We start from the raw sequence: 21,567 nt of genomic DNA on the forward strand, positions 1-21,567 counted from the left end.
TCAGCCGGCTGAAGAGCCCGATTACATGTTTAAATCAAACGTCCTGGGATGGAGGCATGTAGGGCGAGTCTCTGACTGGATAGAGGGCTTGGTCAATCCAAAATATTGAGTCATTCTGTACACACCTCTAGGGTCTACCATCGATGGTCATTGGTTCCTAACATTGGTGTGAAACCACTGATGGCTAACAATTGCGCAGAATGTGGGAGTCATCCACCATCCCATCAGATCTCCAGTCGGCGATGTTCCCCATCGGTAGTCCCCCATTGATGGCAAAGCTAGTGACCATTGGGCCTGATCTAGCACGGACTCCTGTGACTAGCCGGGGTCCTAATGGGGACCTCACTCACGTGCTAATTGGGGTGGCCCTGAGGGATGAGGTGAACAAACCTTTTGTAACCTCCTTTCCCAGTATGACTCTAGCTCAGACCTCACAGTGTCAGAGTTCCGTTGCCCTAAGTTACCTATTTGCTCTTCCAGTTGGGGTATATTTTTTCTTTTTTTGGGGGGGGGGGGGAATTGTCATCCATTTTTCTTACTATTAAAGGTTTGGGAGACCAGTCATCACTTATATGAGAAAGCATCCGCCGTGCAGGTCACCGCTCTCCACGGCACTATACACAGTAAAACAAACACACCGCCGCCAGCGTCAGGTAGTACATTCACTGACAGTGAGTGTACTACCTGGCGGCGGCGTGTTTGTTTTAGCAGCCAATAAGAGTCAGACAGATTCTTATTGGCTGCTGTATCATACATCAGCACCGGGCTGGAGCTCACTCATGAGCTCCACCTTCCGACTCCCGCAGTGGGTGTAGTGCCACAGTGCCGGGAGGGAGGAGTGGACGGCGGTGTGCGCAGGAGCAGGGATTCAAGTAAGTATAGTTGTGTGTTCTGTGTGTTTTATGTGTAAGGGGCACTACTGGCGGCACTGCACAAGGGGAACTACAATTGGGGGAACTACATAAGTGGCACTACTACTGGAGGCATTACATAAGGGGCAGTACTACTGGGGGCACTGCATAAAGGGCACTATTTTTGGGGGCACTACTACAGGGGGCGATGCATAAGGGGCACTGCTACAGGGGGCATTACATAAGGGGCACTACTACTGGGGGACATTGCATAAGGGGCACTACTACTGGGGGCATTAAGGTGCATATGGAATGGAAAGCGATGTTCCCAGAGTGACGAGGAACACTGGCGTGTCATGTTTGGGGAATTACATAAGGGGCACTACTACTGGAAGCACTGCATAAGAGACAATACTACAGCGGGCATTGTATAAGGGGCACTACTACAGCGGGCATTACATAAGGGACACTACTACTGGGGGCACTGCGTAAGGGGTATTACTACAGGAGGCACTACCACAGGGGGCAATGCATAAAGGGCACTGCGTAAGGGGGCATTACATAATGGGCACTACTACTGGGGGCACTGCATAAAGGGCACTACTACTGGGGGCACTGCATAAAGGGCACTGCTACTGGGGCATTACATAAGGGGCACTACTACTGGGGGTATTACATAATGGGCACTACTACTGGGGGCACTGCATAAAGGGCACTACTACTGGGGGCACTGCATAAAGGGCACTGCTACTGGGGCATTACATAAGGGGCACTACTACTGGAGGCACTGCATAAGAGACAATACTACAGCGGGCATTGTATAAGGGGCACTACATAAAGGCCACTACTACTGGGGGCACTGCATAAGGGGTATTACTACAGGGGGCAATGCATAGAGGGCACTACTACTGGGGGCATTACATAAGGGGCACTACTAATGAAAGCTGAAATGAATCACCAGCCAGTTATAGATATAACGTTATGTTAGTGGAACATCCGGTTTTATGGTCCCAGCTATGCAGTTTCTGGGAATTGTATAAAGATCTGGGCAGAACTGTCTCTGATGTGTCACGTGTGTGATATGTAACGACACTTACAACAGACAGGCAGACAGCTGGGGTGATTACTGTGGAATAATGAAAGCGGCATGACATTGGCACGGATAGAGTGGAAGGGGGCATCGGAGCTGAGCACAGGCTGCCAGCCTTACGCCGTGCAGGCTGCTAATTGAAGGCTCTCCTCAGCAGCACAGGCGATGAATAATGTAGGGGAGCTCGGATGTACTGTGCGGTGTTTACATCCTAATGAGGCCACGGTCCGCCTAATAACCGCACACATATCCTATCAATTATACATTCCCTGCACCACTCAGACAGCCAGGGAAGGCGGCCTACAGAGGCTCAGGAAGACACACTCACAGCTTATATATTTCTGTGTACGGGAAAACTCACAAATATATGTATATAGGAAGGAGTGTAATACACGGACTTGTCTTATTATGGAGCTCGCAGCAAATGTTTACTGTCTTATTACATTCCACATCACTCCTAACTGGGGACCAAGGAAACCAACTACAACTGTGCCCTCTGCCCCGATATAATGGCTCAGGTATAAAGCTGTGGGCTAGGGATGGTCATCGATGTTTTCAAAACATCGATGGTGGCCGCCTGATGTTTGTTTTCTCTTCCTGACAGGACAGAGCTTAGCCCCACCCCCGCCTCAATTTTTTTTATTGGCCTGCTGCCCGCAGTGCCCCCAGCAGCAGTGGCCATCGAGGGGGTGCAAACCATCAATAGTACACCATAGATGGTTTGTGTGCCATCGATGGTAATCACTGATGTAACCATCGATGGACAACCTACCGATGGCCATCCCTAATGTGGGCTGTAGAGCCTGTGACTGATGTCATGTGATCACTCAGGGCCTGATTCAGACCCGCTCATGAGCGCTGAGTGCTCGCAAGCGGGTCGATATTGGGCCAGTGCACATGCGCACGACGGACCCGGCTCTGTCTTTCGCATGCACGAGACCCGGATAGCGACGGGCAAGCCGTCGCTATGGGTCTCGCTACAAAGGGGGCGTGCTGTCGATGGTGAGTGACAGCACGCCCCCTTTGGTGGGCATGCCGGGGGCGTGGCACTGTCTGGGGCCGGCCTCACTGACATCACAAGTGATGTCAGTGGGAGTGCTTTTGGCTCTGATAGAGCCAAAAGCACTCCAGGACTTGCGGCAGACGAGACCCTACCACAAGGGTCTCGTCGCAAGCCCGATGGTCTTGACCATGGCGACCATCTTTTTGGCCGCTCGCTATAGCTGTGGGTGGTCACCCACAGCTATGCGAGCGGCCAGGAGGCCGCTCTAAAAAAAGAGAGGGAGGGCACTGATTCAGAGCGAGCGCTCTGAAAGAGCGTCTGGCTCTGAATCAGGCCCTCAGAGCCAATGCGCTATAAGCTGGCAGACTTCCTATAGTTTAATGATAGCCCCTAAAAAGCACCGAATATGGCTGACCATGCACATGACAAAAGCTTAATATTAGAAGAAACTATACAAAGCAGCAAACAGTAATGGGACATCAATTGGTGCGTAAATCAGTTTACAAATTCTCAAAGTTTGAGCTGGGGAAGGCTGGACTGGGGGGGGGGGGGGGCAGGCCAGGGGGGGCTGGACCTTAATGTGGGAGCACAGGGCAGGGAAGGGTGGCTGGACTGGGGGGGGCACAGGGCAGGGAAGGCTGGCTGGACTGGGGGGGCACAGGGCAGGGAAGGCTGGCTGGACTGGGGAGGGCACAGGGCAGGGAAGGCTGGCTGCACTAGGTGGAGGGGCACAGGGCAGGGACTATGGGCAGGCTTGCCTACCCTCCCGATTTGGTCGGGAGCCTCCCGAATATCGGGTGCCGCTCCCGACCCCCCGGAAAGGCAGGCAAGCCTCCCGGCTGCCGCCTACCCCCCCAGACTACTAGTAAAACCCCCCGCGCTGAATCGCGTCATCGAGGCTCCGCCCCCTGCTTTACAATGCCTTTTTTCCGGCATTGTGAAGAGGGGGCGGGGCCACGATGACGCGATCGGGTGGTCCCGCCCCCAAAACGGCATCACAGAGTCCGGCCACGCCCCCCACAGAATGCAGGCATTCAGCTCCCTCCCAGAAGGAGGAAGCTGAAAGTCGGCAAGTATGACTATGGGCCTGATTCAATTTCAGACCCACTCGCGAGCGCACAGCACTTGCAAGCGGGTCGATGGTGGGCCATTGCGCACGCGCGAGCCCCGGAGCAAGTAAGAAATGACTCGCTCCGGGGCTCGCTACAAGACGGGGCGTCTGTCGATCGACAGCTTGCCCCGTTTTGTAGGCGGGGAGGCTGGACAAACAGAGGCGTTCCCGAAGGATCGCCTGGCGTTTGTGGGCGGCCCTACTGACATCACTAGTGATGTCAGTAGTGGACTTCCTGCTCTATTAGAGCAGGAAGTCCACTCGGGCTTGCGAGACCTGAGACTCTACCATAGGGTCTCCTCGCAAGCCCGATGGTCATGATAATCGTGACCATCGCCAGGCCGCACGCACACGCTGTAGGTGGTCACCCACATCTGTGCGAGCGGCCTGGAGACCATAATGAAAAAAAATAAGGACGCCCTGATTCAGAGCGAGTGCACGCAAATAGCGTGCGCCTCTGAATCAGGCCCTATGTACCTAACTTGTTTCTTCAGCGGGCCCGGAGAGAGCGGGGGCCCCGGTGGCAGCAGTGCAGATATACACTGGCAGCTGGGGAGAAACAGCACCGCCGGCTGGATTTCAAATATGGCGCCGGCAATGAGCCAATCACAGCTCGCAGACCGGCAGCCAATCAGGAGCGGGACAACATAAACTGTTCTGACGCCCATGATCTTATTATAATATAATAAGAACGTTGTGTCTGTCTGTCTGTCCCAAGTTGGAGCAAAAACTACTGCACCGATTTTCATGAAAACTCATGGATGCTTTATGTAATGAGCCCTCTATTAGAGCGTCACCTACCTGTGCAAAATTAATGTATGTATATCTCAGTTTAGGAACATCTGTAGCTGGTGAGCCTTCCAAGCAAAGGGCCTGATTCAAAGCCGGTCGCTATTAGCGCTCGCTCGTTCAGAAAAAGGGGGTGGCTATTCAAATGAACCGTTCGCTCTTTGTGGTCTGTTGCCGTCTCTATGTCTGAACGAGCGAACAAAACTTGCGGTCGTTTTTTGGGAAACTACGCCCCCTGGCCGCTCGCATCCTACGTCATGTCCGCTATTTATTAGATTAATCGAGTACATCGACCAGGGTATGAACTGCTCGCTATTCTTGTGGTTGGTTTTTGCTACCACAATTTTGCGAGCAGTTCTGGCTATAAAATAACCCAGTGACGTGGTCAATGACGCTGCTGTTTTAATTATGCATACCCATAAAACGCCCGTTTTGACCTTTAAGCACGCCTGCGATCGGATCTCCACTCCCCATTTTCAAGTACCTTCCCCTGTTACCACCCACATACGCCTACTTCTGTCACTCAAATTATCAGGCATTCGCTATTTTGCGAGCACATGAATTTCGGCCGCACTGACTGGTTCGCGCATGCGTATAACGATCCGTACGCATGCGCAGTTGGGCAAACATCGCTTGGAGCGAACGAGCGGCCGCTTACGAGCGGCTCTGAAACAGGCCCAAAGTTCCCAAGTTTCTTGCATGCTGCTAGAACGATTTTATTCCTTAAAGGCCCCAATATGTGACTTCACCTGCTGTATGATTCCAGGTCTATGTACACATCAGTAGCTGGATGCAGGATAATGGGAGAAGGGTCCACAAAGTGATTAGATGATCAGTGTAAAGTTCTCATGGCCCTCACACCGCCCCTCCCTGACATCGGAGACATATCCCAGCTCCGTGATCTGCGTTTCAGCTTCCTCAGGACAGGAAGCCCCTGAGTACACAGAGTTCCAGCCGTCACCTATCCCTGACATGCGTCTGGTGTTTATACTGGGGAAGCAGAGGAAATGTCATCAATCTGAAACATAAGCTCTTACCTGCATCATCATGGCCACAAATCTACACACAAGTGTGGGAAAATCTGTGTTTGTAAAGGGAGAAAGCAGAATATATATATATATATATATATATATATATATATTGGATTCTGGGCCTGATTCAGACACGGTCGCAAGCGCTGAGCGCCTGCAACCGGGTCGATGGTGGCCCAGAGCGCATGCGCATGACGGATCCAGCTCCGACATGCGCATGCACGAGACCTGGATAGCGACTGGCAATCCGTTGCTTCGGGTCTCGTACCAAAGGGGGCGTGCTGTCGATGTTGAGTGACAGCATGCCCCCTTTTGTGCGTGCCGGAGGGGTGGCTGCCCAAATGAAGGCGTTAGAGCTGAAATCTCTCTGGGGCTTGCGGCAACGAGACCCTACCACATGGGTCTCATCGCCAGCCCAATGGTCGCGATGGTCTTGACCATCGCGACCATCTTCCTGGCCGCTCGCTATAGCTGTGGATGGTCACCCACAGCTATGCGAGCAGCCAGGAGGCCGTTCTTAAAAAACAAATAGCCCGGCCCTGATTCAGAGCGAGCGCTCTGTCAGAGCGTCCGGCTCTGAATCAGGGCCTCTGTTTTTCATTTGCATATTGCCACTGGCTGCCGGGATCCTAATATTACAATTAATAATCAATTCTTTCTAGAATAGATGGCTAGTGTGGTATAATTTATGTTATTGAAGAAATGGTTGTTAATTTGCTATAACAGGCAACTACAGTATGTGAGCGATTGGACGCTGACAGCAAATAGATCAGTGAGATGTTACTGGCGTCAGTACTGTGTAGGTCACCACGTACAGTGATTACTGCAGACACCCTTCTTGGCAAACTGGCCACAAGTTCCTGGATAACAGCAGCAGGAGGTATGTTCTGCCATTATTCCGCCTTATGTACAGTGACCACTGTGACACTGAGGAAGGTGGAGTCGGCCTAGAACGCAACCGTCACTCCAATTTGGCCCAGAGGTTCTCAATGGGGATAAGATCTGGTCTCTGAGCTGGTCAGTCCATCTGGGTTACCGAGTTTTCTGTATACATGCCACCACTGGGTGATATAATCAGACGTTATGGCCTGGTCTACCACTGCTAAGCAGATGATACACAACTGTACCTGTCCTTTGCTCCAGGTACTGAGAACCCTATAACAACCCTAGATGGCTGCCTAGCTGAGCTTCAGGAGTGGATGATGCCAGTTGGCTGTGCATGAACCCTGATAAAACAGAGGTCCTTATGATAGGTCACAGGATAGGGCTACAGCATAGCCAACCAACAGGACTTACACTTGGGGAATCTGAATTACAAAACATTGAACATGTGCGGAGTCTTGGTGTTGTCCTGGATGGTGGCCTCTGACACTTACACATCAGGTATCAGCCACAATCACAGCCTCATTCTTTCATCTGAGGAACATAGCCAGAATCAAGCACTTAATTCCCTCAGAAGATCTGCCTAACGTCATACATGCATTTATATCATCACGCCTAGACTACTGCAATGTGCTCTCTCTGCAAAAGAATTGCACCGCTTGCAGATGGTACAAAACGTAGCTGCCAGGCTATTAACCAACCAGCCCCTTTCCAGCCACATAACACCCATTCTCTACTCCCTTCACTGGCTGCCTGTCAGATGGCGAATTGCTTTCAAGATCGGCTTACTAACTTACAAAGCCCTACATGACCAGGGCCCAAGGTACCTGACGCAGCTTCTGTTCTCTTATTGTCCCAATCAATTACTGCGATCCATTGACGAAAAACTATTAACAGTACCTAGACTCTAGTTATGTGCGGTGAGGTCAATGGCTGGGGAGGCACATGTATAAAAACAGTTTTTCTATCAAAACTCTGGAGCAGGACAGGGAGCATGATAGGGGAGGAAGTATGACTGGTGAGGCTCTGCCTCCCCTGACCGCACGTCCCTGCTAGAATCTCACGGAATTCGTCTGGGCGTTGAGCTTTCAGCTTTGTGTCTCCGATACTATGGAACTCGCTTCCCAGCACAGTTCGAGAGGCCTCCACTTTAGAATCCTTCAAAAATAGACTAAAGACTCCCCTATTCACCCAGCATTTCACTATTGTCCCTTGTTAAGATTGTTTTGCATCTTTTGCTGTAAAGGCAAATGTAAAGCACTTGGGGCTCTATTTATTAACATTATTTTGACTATAATAAAGTGAAAAAGGATGTTTTGTGTAGTTATTACAGGGCAATTGTAGTAGAATTCGTAAAAATTCTACTCCAACCCCTAAGTATCACTTATTTTTAGTAAGCAATGGGAAATGTGATCCGACCAGAGTTACTAAAAATAAATTGCAAAAAAATATCGGGGAAAGCCCTGTGATAATAACGCCACCTGGAGGTGGCGTTATCGAGGGTCTCCCCCGGTTACCGGACTCCTGCCCTGCTCTAACGGGCAGAGCAGAGCCGGGAGTCGGTCCCTGTAATCAGCTGTGTGGTCTAAACAGACCGCAAGCTGATTACTGTAAAAAAAAATAAAAAAAAATTGTCAACATTTTTTTTACTTACCTGATTCCAGGGACCGGTGATCGGGGCTCTGGTGATGTCTCCCCTCCGGTCAGCTGGTCTCCCATAGTGCACTGCGGCCCGATCATCAGGTGATCGGGTCCCAGTGCAGTATGGGAGATCACCTGATCGGAGACATGGAAGACATCACCGGAGGCCCGGATCATGCAGGTAAGTGTAATTAAGGGAGGGGGGGGGTCGCGGAGGGTCCGCGATCACGGGGAGGTTGGGCTTAGCACCGGGGGCAGGGCTTAGCGCCGGGGGGTAACAGCGGCGGCCGGTCGGCGCATGCGTGAGCACTTTGACACGGTATTTTTTGCAAAAATACCGTGACTAGAGTGCGGAGGGGATTCGCAGGGACAGAGCTTTATCGCAAGCTCTGTCCCTGTAAGGGATTTGTAGTAAATCCCTGTGATATTGCCTGAATTCACAATGCGAATTCAGTCGATAATATCACACTACAATCTGCATTCAATTTGCGGATTGTAGTAAATAGAGCCCTTTAGGAGAAAAGGTAGTTTTTGTTTTACATTTCCTGCAATAAAATATACTATGGGCTCTATTTACTACAATCCGCATATTGAATGCGGATTGTAGTGTGATATTACCGAGTGAATTCGCATTGCAAATTCAGGCAATATCACAGGGATTTACTATAAATCCCTTGCAGGGACAGAGCTTGTGATAAAGCTCTGTCCCTGAGGATCCCATCCGCACTCTAGTCGCGGTATTTTCAAAAAAATACCGCGACTAAGAGCCCGCGCATGCGCCGACCCACCATTGCTGCTACCCCCACGATGCTAAGCCCCGCCCCCTGCGATCGCAGACCCCTGCAACCCCCCCTCCCTTCATTACACTTACCTGCATCCTCCTGGCCTCCGGTGATCTTCTCCGGGCTTCCCGATCAGGTGATCTCCCATACTGCACTGGGACCCGATCACCTGATGACCGGGCCACAGTGCACTATGGGAGACCAGCTGACCGGAGAGGATCAATCACCGGAGGCCCGATCACCGGTCCCTGGATTCAGGTAAGTAAAAAAAAATTTTTAATTTTTTTTTTCTTTTTTTTACAGCAATCAGCTTGCGGTCTGTTTAGACCACACAGCTGATTACTGGTACCGGCTCCCGCCTCTGCTCTCCCCGTTAGAGCCCGGTAACCGGGGGAGACCCTGGATAACACCACCTCCAGGTGGCGTTATTATCACAGGGCTTCCCCCGGTATTTTTTTACAATTTATTTTTAGTAACTCTGGTCGGATCACATTTCCCATTACAGTTATGGGAAATGCGATCTGCTTTACTAAAAATAAGTGATACTAAGGGTTGGAGTAGAATTTTACTAATTCTACTCCAATTGCCCTGTAATAACTACAGGTGAAACTAAAATAATGTGAAAAGGGTGTGAAAACACCCTTTTTCACTTTATTTTAGTAAAAATAATGTTAATATATAGAGCCCAAAATGACAAAGGATGAAAAAATTGTTATAACTTATTGCCGAAGGTTTCCTTTACCGTAACACTTGTGTAATAACATGCTTAGTATAATGCTAAGTTCTGCACTTAGTGTACGCCTTCCTGACGGTTCCCTTTACCGTAACACTTGTGTAATAACATGCTTAGTATAATTCTAAATTCTGCATTTAGTGTACGCCTTCCTGCCGGTTCCCTTTACCGTAACACTTGTGTAATAACATGCTTAGTATAATTCTAAGTTCTGCACTTAGTGTACGCCTTCCTGACGGTTCCCTTTACTGTAACACTTGCGTAATAACATGCTTAGTATAATTCTAAGTTCTGCACTTAGTGTACGCCTTCCTGCCTCCAGCATTCATCAAGTTGTACCTCAAAGTGCTTGCGTTACTTATAGGCAGCACCCGCCCCATGGTGACAGACCCCTACCACTCGATGTTGGGGGAAGAGGTTGTTAGAGTATAAAGTAAGTTCTGGATGGGGCTCTTGTAGATATATATTCGCACTGGCAGAGTTCCTAGAACAAGTATTGTTCAGGATGACAGTCGGAAGTCTCGACGCATTAAATAAAGACGATGAGAACTCAACTGTATCAACATTTTATTGCGATAAAAACAGCAGTAATATATAATAACCATTTCAAGTGCCTCTCCATCCCGACCCTCCCCGTACAGTTACACATTTTAACCCCTTCAACGGCATACGTTTGCCGCAAAACACATTTCAGAGGTACAGTACGAAAGAAAATAAATAAAGCGGAAATATAACGGCCAGACCCCAAAGGCGTGTAGCTGACTCTGTCCCTGCCCCCTCCTGCAATCATCCCCGGTAGATGTCTCTGTGCGTCGCTCCCGCGCAGTGTAAGAAATGAATGCGAGCACCAAAGTCTTTGGGAAAAGACTAAAAAAAAAAGTGCTCATCCTTCATTTTACCTTGTGCAATAATCGGTGCCATTTCCAAAGTATCTGGCAGGACTTTTCCAATTTAGGAATAACTTTATCCGTATAACAGGCCTGCTTAGACATAAAAAGCAGCCAGGAATAGTACAGTGAGTTCAAAAAGTTCCTCCGCAGTGTCTGTACGCTAAGTGTGCTTAAAGTAATAAAATAAAAAGTAGACAAAATAAAATAATAAACAATTGCGGGGAGACTTGCTTAGCGCACAGCCACTGCGGGGAGACTTGCTTAGCGCACAGTCACTTCGGGGAGACTTGCTTAGCGCACAGTCACTTCGGGGAGACTTGCTTAGTACACGGTCACTGCGGGGAGACTTGCTTAGTACACGGTCACTGCGGGGAGACTTGCTTAGTACACGGTCACTGCGGGGAGACTTGCTTAGTACACGGTCACTGCGGGGAGACTTGCTTAGTACACGGTCACTGCGGGGAGACTTGCTTAGTACACGGTCACTGCGGGGAGACTTGCTTAGTGCACGGTCACTGCGGGGAGACTTGCTTAGTACACGGTCACTGCGGGGAGACTTGCTTAGTACACGGTCACTGCGGGGAGACTTGCTTAGTACACGGTCACTGCGGGGAAACTTGCTTAGTGCACGGTCACTGCGGGGAAACTTGCTTAGTGCACGGTCACTGCGGGGAGACTTGCTTAGTACACGGTCACTGCGGGGAGACTTGCTTAGTACACGGTCACTGTGGGAAACTTGCTTAGTACACGGTCACTGCGGGGAGACTTGCTTAGTACACAGTCACTGCGGGGAGACTTGCTTAGTGCACAGTCACTGCGGGAAGACTTTCTCAGTGCACAGCAACTGTGGGGAGACTTGCTCAGTGTACACTCAATGGGGGGAAACTTGCTTAGCGCACAGTCACTGCGGGGAGACTTGCTTAGCGCACAGTCACTGCGAGGAGTCTTGCTTAGAACACAGTCACTGCGAGATTTGCTTAGCACACAGTCACTGCGGGGAGACTTGCTTAGCGCAGTCACTGCGAGGAGACTTGCTTAGCGCACAATCACTGCGGGGAGGCTTGCTTAGCGTACAGTCACTGCGGAGAGGCTTGCTTAGCGTACAGTCACTGCGGAGAGGCTTGCTTAAGCGCACAGTCACTGCAGGAAGGCTTGCTTAGCGTACAGTCACTGCAGGAATGCTTGCTCAGCATACACTCATTGCGTGGAGATTTGCTTAGCGCACAGTCCCTGCAGGGAGGCTTGCTCGGCATACACTCACTGTGGGGAGACTTGCTCAGCACACAGTCACTGCGGGGAGACTTGCTTAGTGCACAGTCACTGCGAGGAGGCTTGCTTAGCACACAGTCACTGCGGGGAGGCTTGCTCAGCACACAGTCACTGCGGGGAGGCTTGCTTAGTGCACAGTAACTGCGAGGAGGCTTGCTTAGCGCACAGTCATTGCGGGGAGGCTTGCTTAGCGCACAGTCACTGTGGGGAGACTTGCTTAGTGCACAGTCACTGCGAGGAGGCTTGCTTAGCGCACAGTCATTGCGGGGAGGCTTGCTTAGCGCACAGTCACTGCGGGGAGACTTGCTTAGTGCACAGTCACTGCGAGGAGGCTTGCTTAGCGCACAGTCATTGCGGGGAGGCTTGCTTAGCGCACAGTCACTGCGGGGAGACTTGCTTATCGAACAGTCACTGAGGGGAGGCTTGCTTAGCACACAGTCACTGCAGGGAGGCTTGCTTAGCGCAGTTACTGCGGGGAGGATTGCTTAGCGTACAGTCACTGCGGGGAGGCTTGCTTAGCGCACAGTCACTGCAGGGAGGCTTGCTCAGCACACAGTCACTGCGGGGAGGCTTGCTTAGTGCACAGTAACTGCGAGGAGGCTTGCTTAGCGCACAGTCATTGCGGGGAGGCTTGCTTAGCGCACAGTCACTGTGGGGAGACTTGCTTAGTGCACAGTCACTGCGAGGAGGCTTGCTTAGCGCACAGTCATTGCGGGGAGGCTTGCTTAGCGCACAGTCACTGCGGGGAGACTTGCTTAGTGCACAGTCACTGCGAGGAGGCTTGCTTAGCGCACAGTCATTGCGGGGAGGCTTGCTTAGCGCACAGTCACTGCGGGGAGGCTTGCTTAGTGCACAGTCACTGCGGGGAGGCTTGCTTAGTGCACAGTAACTGCGAGGAGGCTTGCTTAGCGCACAGTCATTGCGGGGAGGCTTGCTTAGCGCACAGTCACTGTGGGGAGACTTGCTTAGTGCACAGTCATTGCGGGGAGGCTTGCTTAGCGCACAGTCACTGCGGGGAGGCTTGCTTAGTGCACAGTAACTGCGAGGAGGCTTGCTTAGCGCACAGTCATTGCGGGGAGGCTTGCTTAGCGCACAGTCACTGTGGGGAGACTTGCTTAGTGCACAGTCACTGCGAGGAGGCTTGCTTAGCGCACAGTCATTGCGGGGAGGCTTGCTTAGCGCACAGTCACTGCGGGGAGACTTGCTTAGTGCACAGTCACTGCGAGGAGGCTTGCTTAGCGCACAGTCATTGCGGGGAGGCTTGCTTAGCGTGCAGTCACTGCGGGGGAGGCTTGCTTAGCGTACAGTCACTGCATGGAGACTTGCTTAGCGCACAGTCACTGCGGGGAGACTTGATTAGCGCTAAGTCACTGCGGGGAGGCTTGCTTAGCGCACAGTCACTGCGGGGAGGCTTGCTTAGCGCACAGTCACTGCGGATGGACTTTTTGAACGCACTGTACAATTTGTGTATGTAAGGGGTGACATCGGGAATAAAGATGGATGTGCAGAACTGAACATATGGAGACTATGAGGAGCCTAAGGGAATTATGTAATAGATTGTGAGCTGCAGCCGATGCAGGAACTCCTGCGAGTTTGCAGCTTGCAACCTATTACATAAGCCCCTACTTATTAAAATGAGAACAGTCTGGTTCAGGGGAGGAAGAGACGTCATAATAATTTCCCTTACAGCGCAGATTCTGGACGTCAAAGCTAATTGTGACTTAAATGGGAACCTACTGAAACCTTCCAGTGGCCACTCAATAAATGTCCCCCCATTCCTTAGAACTCACATTGTGCGCGCTTAATGCGGGGAGCAGATTCTATAACCCTTACAGCTGCGTGGTCGGCAGAACAACCTTCCGCCATGCTTTGTAATCATGAACTTGTTTCTTATTTTGAAATGTCATTTATAGGAATTATTGCCAAATTTGAAGCACATTGCTGACCTTGCTCAGAAGGATAATTTTCATAATTTCACCTTCTCAAAAATGTTTAAGAGATTAAAGAAACAGCCAATTAATATACCATCCACCCAATGCCGGCTTTCCTTTCTGAATCCCTCATAACAAGGTGCTTCCATTCCCGATATTTTAGTTATCGTGAGGCTGCTCAGGAATGAAGCTTAGCGTTAAATGGCTCCACCCTGCTTGTTGATATCACTAGCATAGCCCTAATAACATATTCGGCACGTGAAAACACGATATTGCAGATTTATTATATTTTAACAGATTTTACGAAAATTGTTTACAAATAAATAACACTTCAGAGTCTCTAATCAAGTGTTTGATAATTAAAAAAAAATTGATACAAGATGGCGGGAAAACACCACAGAAATGACATAATGGCGAGGAGGGAAATACACGTGAACGTGCCTCACTATCCTCTATGACAGTGCGCAAACATTGCTATTAAAGAGAGGGACTGCTCGGAAGGGATTAAAACAAGTATATGCCTTAGATAAGCTTTAGTCCATTTTATATGTAAAAACATTGTATATCACAAACACGTTCAAGAGTTAAGTAACACAGCTAACTTCTGTGGAAACACAAAGTATGCCTTCTTCTTAACCCTCACACAGTTACCCGCCATCTTTCTATTATTAGGTGGTTTACTAGCAGCCATTTTGTATAGTCGGTCAGTCACATAGCATCCATTTTGAAATCTTTGAAATCCCATAGTCTGTTACATAGCAGCCATTTTTGAAATCCTATTTCTTACACCATTGGTTGCTAAGTGACCATTTTTAAATCCTATTTCTTATACTGTTCATCACTCAGCAACCAATTAAAAATCTGATTTCTTATACAGTGTGTCACATAGCAGCCATTTTGAAATCCTGTGGGAGATGTATTACATCTTGGAGATAAAATGGAAAGAGATCTAAGCCTTGAAGAGACATGAAGTGGATGGAGATAAATTACCAACCAATCAGCTCCTAACTGTCACTTTACAGACTGTGTTTGAGGAATGACTGTTGGGAGCTGATTGGTTGGTCGTTTATCGCTCTCCACTTTATCACTTAGCAGAGCTTCATACCTCTGCCCGTGTTTGAAAAATATCAGCAGCTGATTGGTTGGTACTTTATCTCTATCCACTTCATCTCTCTCCAAGGCTTAGTACATAGGGGTCAAAGGGGGGTATTCATGAAAACTTGGAGATAAAGTACCAACCAATCAGCTCCTTACTGTTATTTTTCAAGCACAGCCTGTAAAATGACAGCTAGAAGCTGGTTGGTTGGTACTTTGGGGTCTATTTACTAAGCAGTATTAGGAGACAGAGTGAAAAGTGATAAGAAAGTGATAAGGTACCAGCCAATCAGATCCCAACTGTCATCTCACAGGCTGTGTTTGAAAGATGACAGTTGGGAGCTGATTGGCTGGCACCTTATCACTTTCTTATCACTTTTCACTCTGTCTCCTAACACTGCTTAGTAAATAGACCCCTTTATCTCTCTACAATCTTTGATACAGTACATCTCCCCAAAAGTACCAACCAATCAGCTCCATTTTGAAATCCCATTGCTCATACAGTTTGTCACATAGCAGCCATTTTGAAATCCTATTCCTTATACAGTTTGTAGCTTAGCGACCATTTTGAAATCCCATTGCTCATACAGTTTGTCACATAGCAGCCATTTTGAGGTCCTATTTCGTATACAGTTCATCACATAACAGCTATAATCGATTCCTGGCTATTTATTATTCGGGCCATCGCATAGCAACAGGTATTGGCCAAATACATGGCAGCCATTTTAAAAACATGACTATATTCGTCCACATAAGACTCTACCATAAGTGAGCAAGACTTAAAGGGGTCTATTCATGTAGCTGTGAAAATCCCTTTATCAGTGATAACACCTCATTCAGAGAAGGGGTTACTGTGGGGAAATCTCAGCTTTCCCCAGCGGTGCCCCAATTAGTGTAGCTATCACTTCTCCATACACTAGTATTGGGAGAGTGATTCATAGGAGCATGGCTTTCCTGTCACCATCTCAGGATGGCATAAGGAGACCGCCAGCAGCCAATCAGAAAAGCCTAGGGCATATGCTGGGTCACCTCCTCCTTACTGCCCGCTGCCCCAGTGCCCCCTCTCTGCCCCTACCCCCGCTGCTGCTATAGTAAGGTTGCCTGACATATGCATATGCCGTGTCACCTCCTTCTTACTGCCCGCTTCCCCAGTGCCCCCTCTCTCTGCCCCTACCCCCGCCGCTGCTATAGTAAGGTGACGACACATGCATACACCTCCTCCTGACTGCCCAATGCCCCCTCGCTCTGCTCCTACCCTTGCTGCTGCTATATATTTGTAAGGTGACCTGATATATGCATATGCCGAGTCACCTCCCCCTGACTGCCCCAGTGCCCCCTCGCTCTGCTCCTACTCCAGCAACTGACCTGACCAACCTGAGGACCCAAGGAGAAGACTGGATCGCCAGAGCCCTGGTTACCGGATCGCCGGGGGCCCTGGTTACTGGATCGCCGGAGCCCTGGTTACCGGATCGCCGGAGCCCTGGTTACCGGATCGCCGGGGGCCCTGGTTACCGGATCGCATCGCAGGAAGGGTAAGTATACATGAATTTCATATAAACATATATTTCTCATCAAAGTGATGCGTTATACAGTGCAACCTTTTCATCATTTTACATGAATAGACCCCACAATACCAATTTCTAACGGCAGGTTTGGGCCACCTAACGTTGGCCAGTTGTTATCTCCTGGTGAGCGGCTGGGAGGTGCAGTGTATTCAGAGCCACACGTTACTTACCCCTGATTAAAGCTTGGATAGGAATGCACCATTCAAAACAATAACAACAGTAATAATCGCAGCAAACTCCCAATTATCTACACAGATCCACTTATAAAATACGCCAGGAAATTCAGCACAACAGCCATATATTCCGGCATAAGTGGGATAACGCCTTTTTTTTCCAATTGATATAACAAATCTGTACCCACAGGACGTTTGCAAAAACCTGAGCCATGCAGATAACATATTCAGTGATATATAAAGTGCACGGGACGCCTGCACACAGAAGAGGCGGCCATTTTGTGAGCCGAACCGTTATTTATGGAAATTCAGTTCACCAGGACCAATGCGACAGTCAATAGATTCTAGCGACCAAGTAGGCAGAATCGCGGTTACTGCGAACAAAATGCCGCCATTGCGTGCGGGTGGCGGATACAGCTAACGGAAAATGGAACCAGCATTGTGAACACGTTAATACAGTCCTGTCTGCCTCATTCTCCAACAGAGTAAAAAGATAAAAGTACACGATCTAGATCGTTAAGGAAGAACGTAAGCGCGCCGGGTATTGTTATCCCCCGAAGCTCTGTATAACAGATATACACAAGACACAACTCAGAATAATTAAATCACAGACACAAAACGCTTTGTAGAAACCAGATAGCAATGAACGCTGGGCGAGAGCACTTTTTAGACTGTATCACCCTGACCATGCCATCCCCACGGGATCCGACCAACTCCAGAGCGAATCCAGCTATTCCTCTGACATAAGTCATATAGGGGGACATTTATCAAACCTAAAGAGGCCAATCAGATTCTAGCTATCATTTATCTAGTACATTTCATGAAATAGCTATAATGTGATTGGTTGTTATGGGCACAACACCACGGCTTGTCCTCTTTAGAGGGACTGATGAATCGTCCCCCCATAGTCCTTTACCACCACGTGCAAAATGTAAACAAAATCCGTCACAGACGTCAACAACCTATCGCCCACTAGCCACCGAGGAACTAAAAGTCTCAGCATGCTTATGCTTGCAAAGTTCCACGGTAGCTAGAGAACCCCAGGTTGTCTCCCTGTGCGCTACTGCAATGCATTCTGGGACTTTTCACACAGAAAATAGGAGGAAATTGGCATCAGGTCCCAGAATGCACTGGGAAGAATGTCAGCGCTGTGTCTAGAATAGCTGAACCTTTCTAGAACTGGTTGACTGGCTGTGGAGCTCCTGGATAAGTCTATGTAGAAATTTGGCACTCACTGTGGAAGAACTGGGGGCCACCTTCCCCCCCTCTATATTTATTTTTTTTATTACTATTTTTTTTTTTTTTTGCATGTAACCCGTTCAGCACCGATGCGCTAACGTCCCAGAAGTCAGTGGTATTGCCAAGTCAGGCCAAAGGGTGGAAGCAAACGTTGGGACCTTTACGATGAGCGCCGCGCGGTACCAGGGACACCCCTGTCCGTCAGCACGGAACCTTTAACTCTTTCCCTCGCCGAGACGGCGCCCCCACTTGGAGGGAATAGGTATAGGAGCTTATTGGACACACATACATACACACGCACACAAAATAAAAATATTTGTGAAAAAACACAATTCCCTGCCACAGGAAACGAAACAAAACAAAAAAAACCCCAAAAATAATACAATAATTTCTGTTCCTTTAAAAAAATACAAATGATAATCCTCTCTCCTTTAAGTTCCTTTTTTTTTTTTTTTTTACGTTTTAAACAAATAGTCGAGGAAAACGCCAATATTGCACGGCTAAAAATAATTCCATTCGATCAAAGAATGTCACATGTTAAAACGATATTTTTGCATGCAAAAGGTGCAGAGTTCATCACATATATATGTATATATAAATATATATATATGTATATCTTTTTTTTTTTTGCAAGATTAAATCATGTAAACAGTATTTAGGACACAGCGAGATGGACTGAGGGGGTCCGAGCTCTCTGTTAGGAATTCAGACGTATGTTGAAACAGCAATTTTTTTTTGTGTGTGTGTTTTTGTCCCAAAGAAAACTGGGCTAAGATTAAAATCCTTCGCCAGCCCGAGGAGGCAGTAATGGGATTATACACAGCCGCCTGATACACGTCAATCTTAGGACAACAAGGGTTGTGAGTGTACCCCGCTGTATAACACAGTGTTACTGGGAATCCCCAAAATGATATAGAGTCATACAGACTAGGTTTAAAGAGACACTAAAAACGGAAGACATGCCAGCCTACACTGCGGGGACTGTTAAAAGGTATTAAAATACATTTGCAAATATATGTATATAAATAGCCTCACAGGAGATAATATCTGCTATAAATGATTACTATCGTATCTAACTTACTGCAAGCTATTGTCTTCTTTTATCAGCCAATTTAGGCTCAGAAAGAAGAGCATCAGTGTGCGTCAGGAAGCAGAACGACTGCGGAAAAGCATCATATAAACTGACTATTTCTGCGTTAATGCAAGTGTATGGGAACATGGGACGTTGTCGAGATCAGTGTCCTGTTTTGGCCACACAAGCGGGTGTCACAATGGGATGCAAGCCCCCCATTCTTGTGCACACATCACATAATAATAGTCTTCTGACCGCTTTTGGGAAGATCTGATTGATTGCATCTGAATTAACATTGCTACTGTTATGGGCCCACATTCAAACGAATAGCAGCCCCAATTGCCCTGACATGGTCACGTGTTGGCACGTCGGGCGTGAATTTGATCGAGCCAGGTGCTAATTACCATCAGCCAATTTGTGCGTGCGCATATCCTGGTGTGCCTTGCTGCCGAAAAATCAACAGGCCGCAGCGATTGTGGGCCGGATGTTTTGTTCTTAAAACTTTTGCACTTATGTGTCAATATGTTATTTTTTTCAATGCGTCCCGTGTTCCTTAAACACTGCACGGCCCTACAGCTATCAATGCACCCTGACGTTCCTGTACAGCTGGAAGGCGGCAGCGTGCATAATCCTAATATATTATTTCACGTGTGCGACGTTCCAGCTGTCACAGAGAAGGCTATGGAATGGAATCGCGTTCCCTGCTGGCTGTCGGGAAAGTGACGCACTTGGGGATTCTCTGTCTCACCGTATCATGCAGCGCGACTAGCCCTGGATGGACACAGCAACGCCTTCCAAGCATGTAATCATTAAAGCAGTTACCTGAAGCCATATGGGGCGCATACGCTGATGCGTCTGCGATTTACGCAATTCACTTTATTATGACTGGCAAAGGGTATTTATGCCCAAATATATTTTGTAAAGTTCATGAATAATGAATATGGAGATAAAATGCCAGTGTCGTCCTCTTTTTTTAGTGATTTAGGAATAAAAGCTGACGGGTGACCCCCATAAGGGGCCCGGTAACTGTTAACCACCCCCCTTTCATTTACTAACAAAATAAATACGCCAGCAAGAAATAAAGCAACCTGCCGAAAATGTATGAAACAGCCCCTCCCCAATTATTACAGAAGATGAAAGGGGTACTTAGGACACCCCCCCCTCCCCTGAATCGGGAGCTCAGCCCTGCCTCGAGTTTGGTGTCTTCCTAATCAATGTTCGTTGTTTTTCTTGGTACGTTTATGAAATTCCCCATCGCTTATTGCTCCAACTTCCGAGACGGGCCTGAGCCCCCATTGGTGGAGTCTTCCTGTGGTCGGGGTTGTAATGAGTTGCGGTGTTACTGATGGCAGCCGGAGACCCAATTTATTGGATTCTTAATTTTGTTGCTTGATTCAGAAGATCCTTTGAAGGGTTTAGACCGCTGGAGGGGCCTTCTCCGACAGGTTAAGAACAGCTTCGATCCTCTCGTCTTCAATAACTACTAGAAACAAAAGGACAGAGTTAGGAGGCCGTTTCCTATCCCCCCGTGCAGGATTGCTGCGGTTAGCGTGGAAAATTGCCGCGCCTGTTGTACTGCGCCCTCTGCGCGGCTTTACCAGGGGCCCGATAATGACTGGGGAAATGTAGGCACATCTCATTCAGGTTTATTGTGACGCCATGTTTATGGATGAGGTACCCGTGTAGCAGACGTTACAGTAACACACATGAATAATTCACTCCGTCTCATTCCTGTGCTAATGACGTGCCAGTCAGGCCAGGCTGGCAGAGGAACGGAGGGGAGGGCATTCGGCATTCCTGGCCTAGGGCACAATTACAGCAACAGTTCACTTTTAGCTGGAGTTATTATTTATATCTACATCTAGATACCCTATAAAAAGGAAGAAGCCGCATTTCACAGGGATGAATATAAAACTTTAGCAATTACCGACGTTTCAAGACCTCTGTGGGTCTATATCTCGGGCGTATAAAGAAAAGACTCATAGAGGGCTTGAAGCGTCGCTAATTGCTAATACAGGTTTATATTAAATTCTATATCCATGGAGAGCTGCATCTTCTATAGGATATTTACATGCTGTTACTTCACTAGGAGGTCACACGAATATATGTATGTATGTATATATATGTGTGTGTGTGTATTTATATAAAATGCACTACGGCTTTTCTCCGTGACTGTGAATTTTAGGCAGGAGCTCTTACATCAAGGGCTTAATAGAATTCCAAGGCAACTTCTAATATGGGCAATAATTTACAGAGAGGTAGGTAATGAGAACAGGAGGGAGGAGGGCCCTGCTCAGTGTAAGGGGGAGGTGTAGAGCGCAGCTGGTGTGTAAGAGAGGTAAGTAATGAGAACAGGAGGGAGGAGGGCCCTGCTCAGTGTAAGGGAGAGGTGTAGAGTGCAGCTGGTGTGTAAGAGAGGT

The 21,567-nt window shown here is 48.4% G+C and overlaps 1 protein-coding gene across 1 annotated transcript in view; it reads right to left on the reverse strand.

Annotated features, from left to right (window-relative positions):
* Window positions 1-16,272: 16,272 nt before the first annotated feature.
* The window catches only part of CAMK2N1 (calcium/calmodulin dependent protein kinase II inhibitor 1), a 118,830-nt gene continuing 113,535 nt past the window's right edge, over window positions 16,273-21,567 (reverse strand). Inside the window, exon 3 of the mRNA XM_088466267.1 lies at window positions 16,273-20,630. Within this exon, the coding sequence (XP_088322393.1) occupies window positions 20,563-20,630 (68 nt within the window). The 3' untranslated portion in view covers window positions 16,273-20,562. The remainder of the gene's footprint in view (window positions 20,631-21,567) is intronic.

This window comes from Taudactylus pleione, unplaced genomic scaffold, assembly GCF_031769625.1.
Source record: "Taudactylus pleione unplaced genomic scaffold, aTauple2 ptg002751l, whole genome shotgun sequence".
NCBI lineage: Eukaryota > Metazoa > Chordata > Amphibia > Anura > Myobatrachidae > Taudactylus > Taudactylus pleione.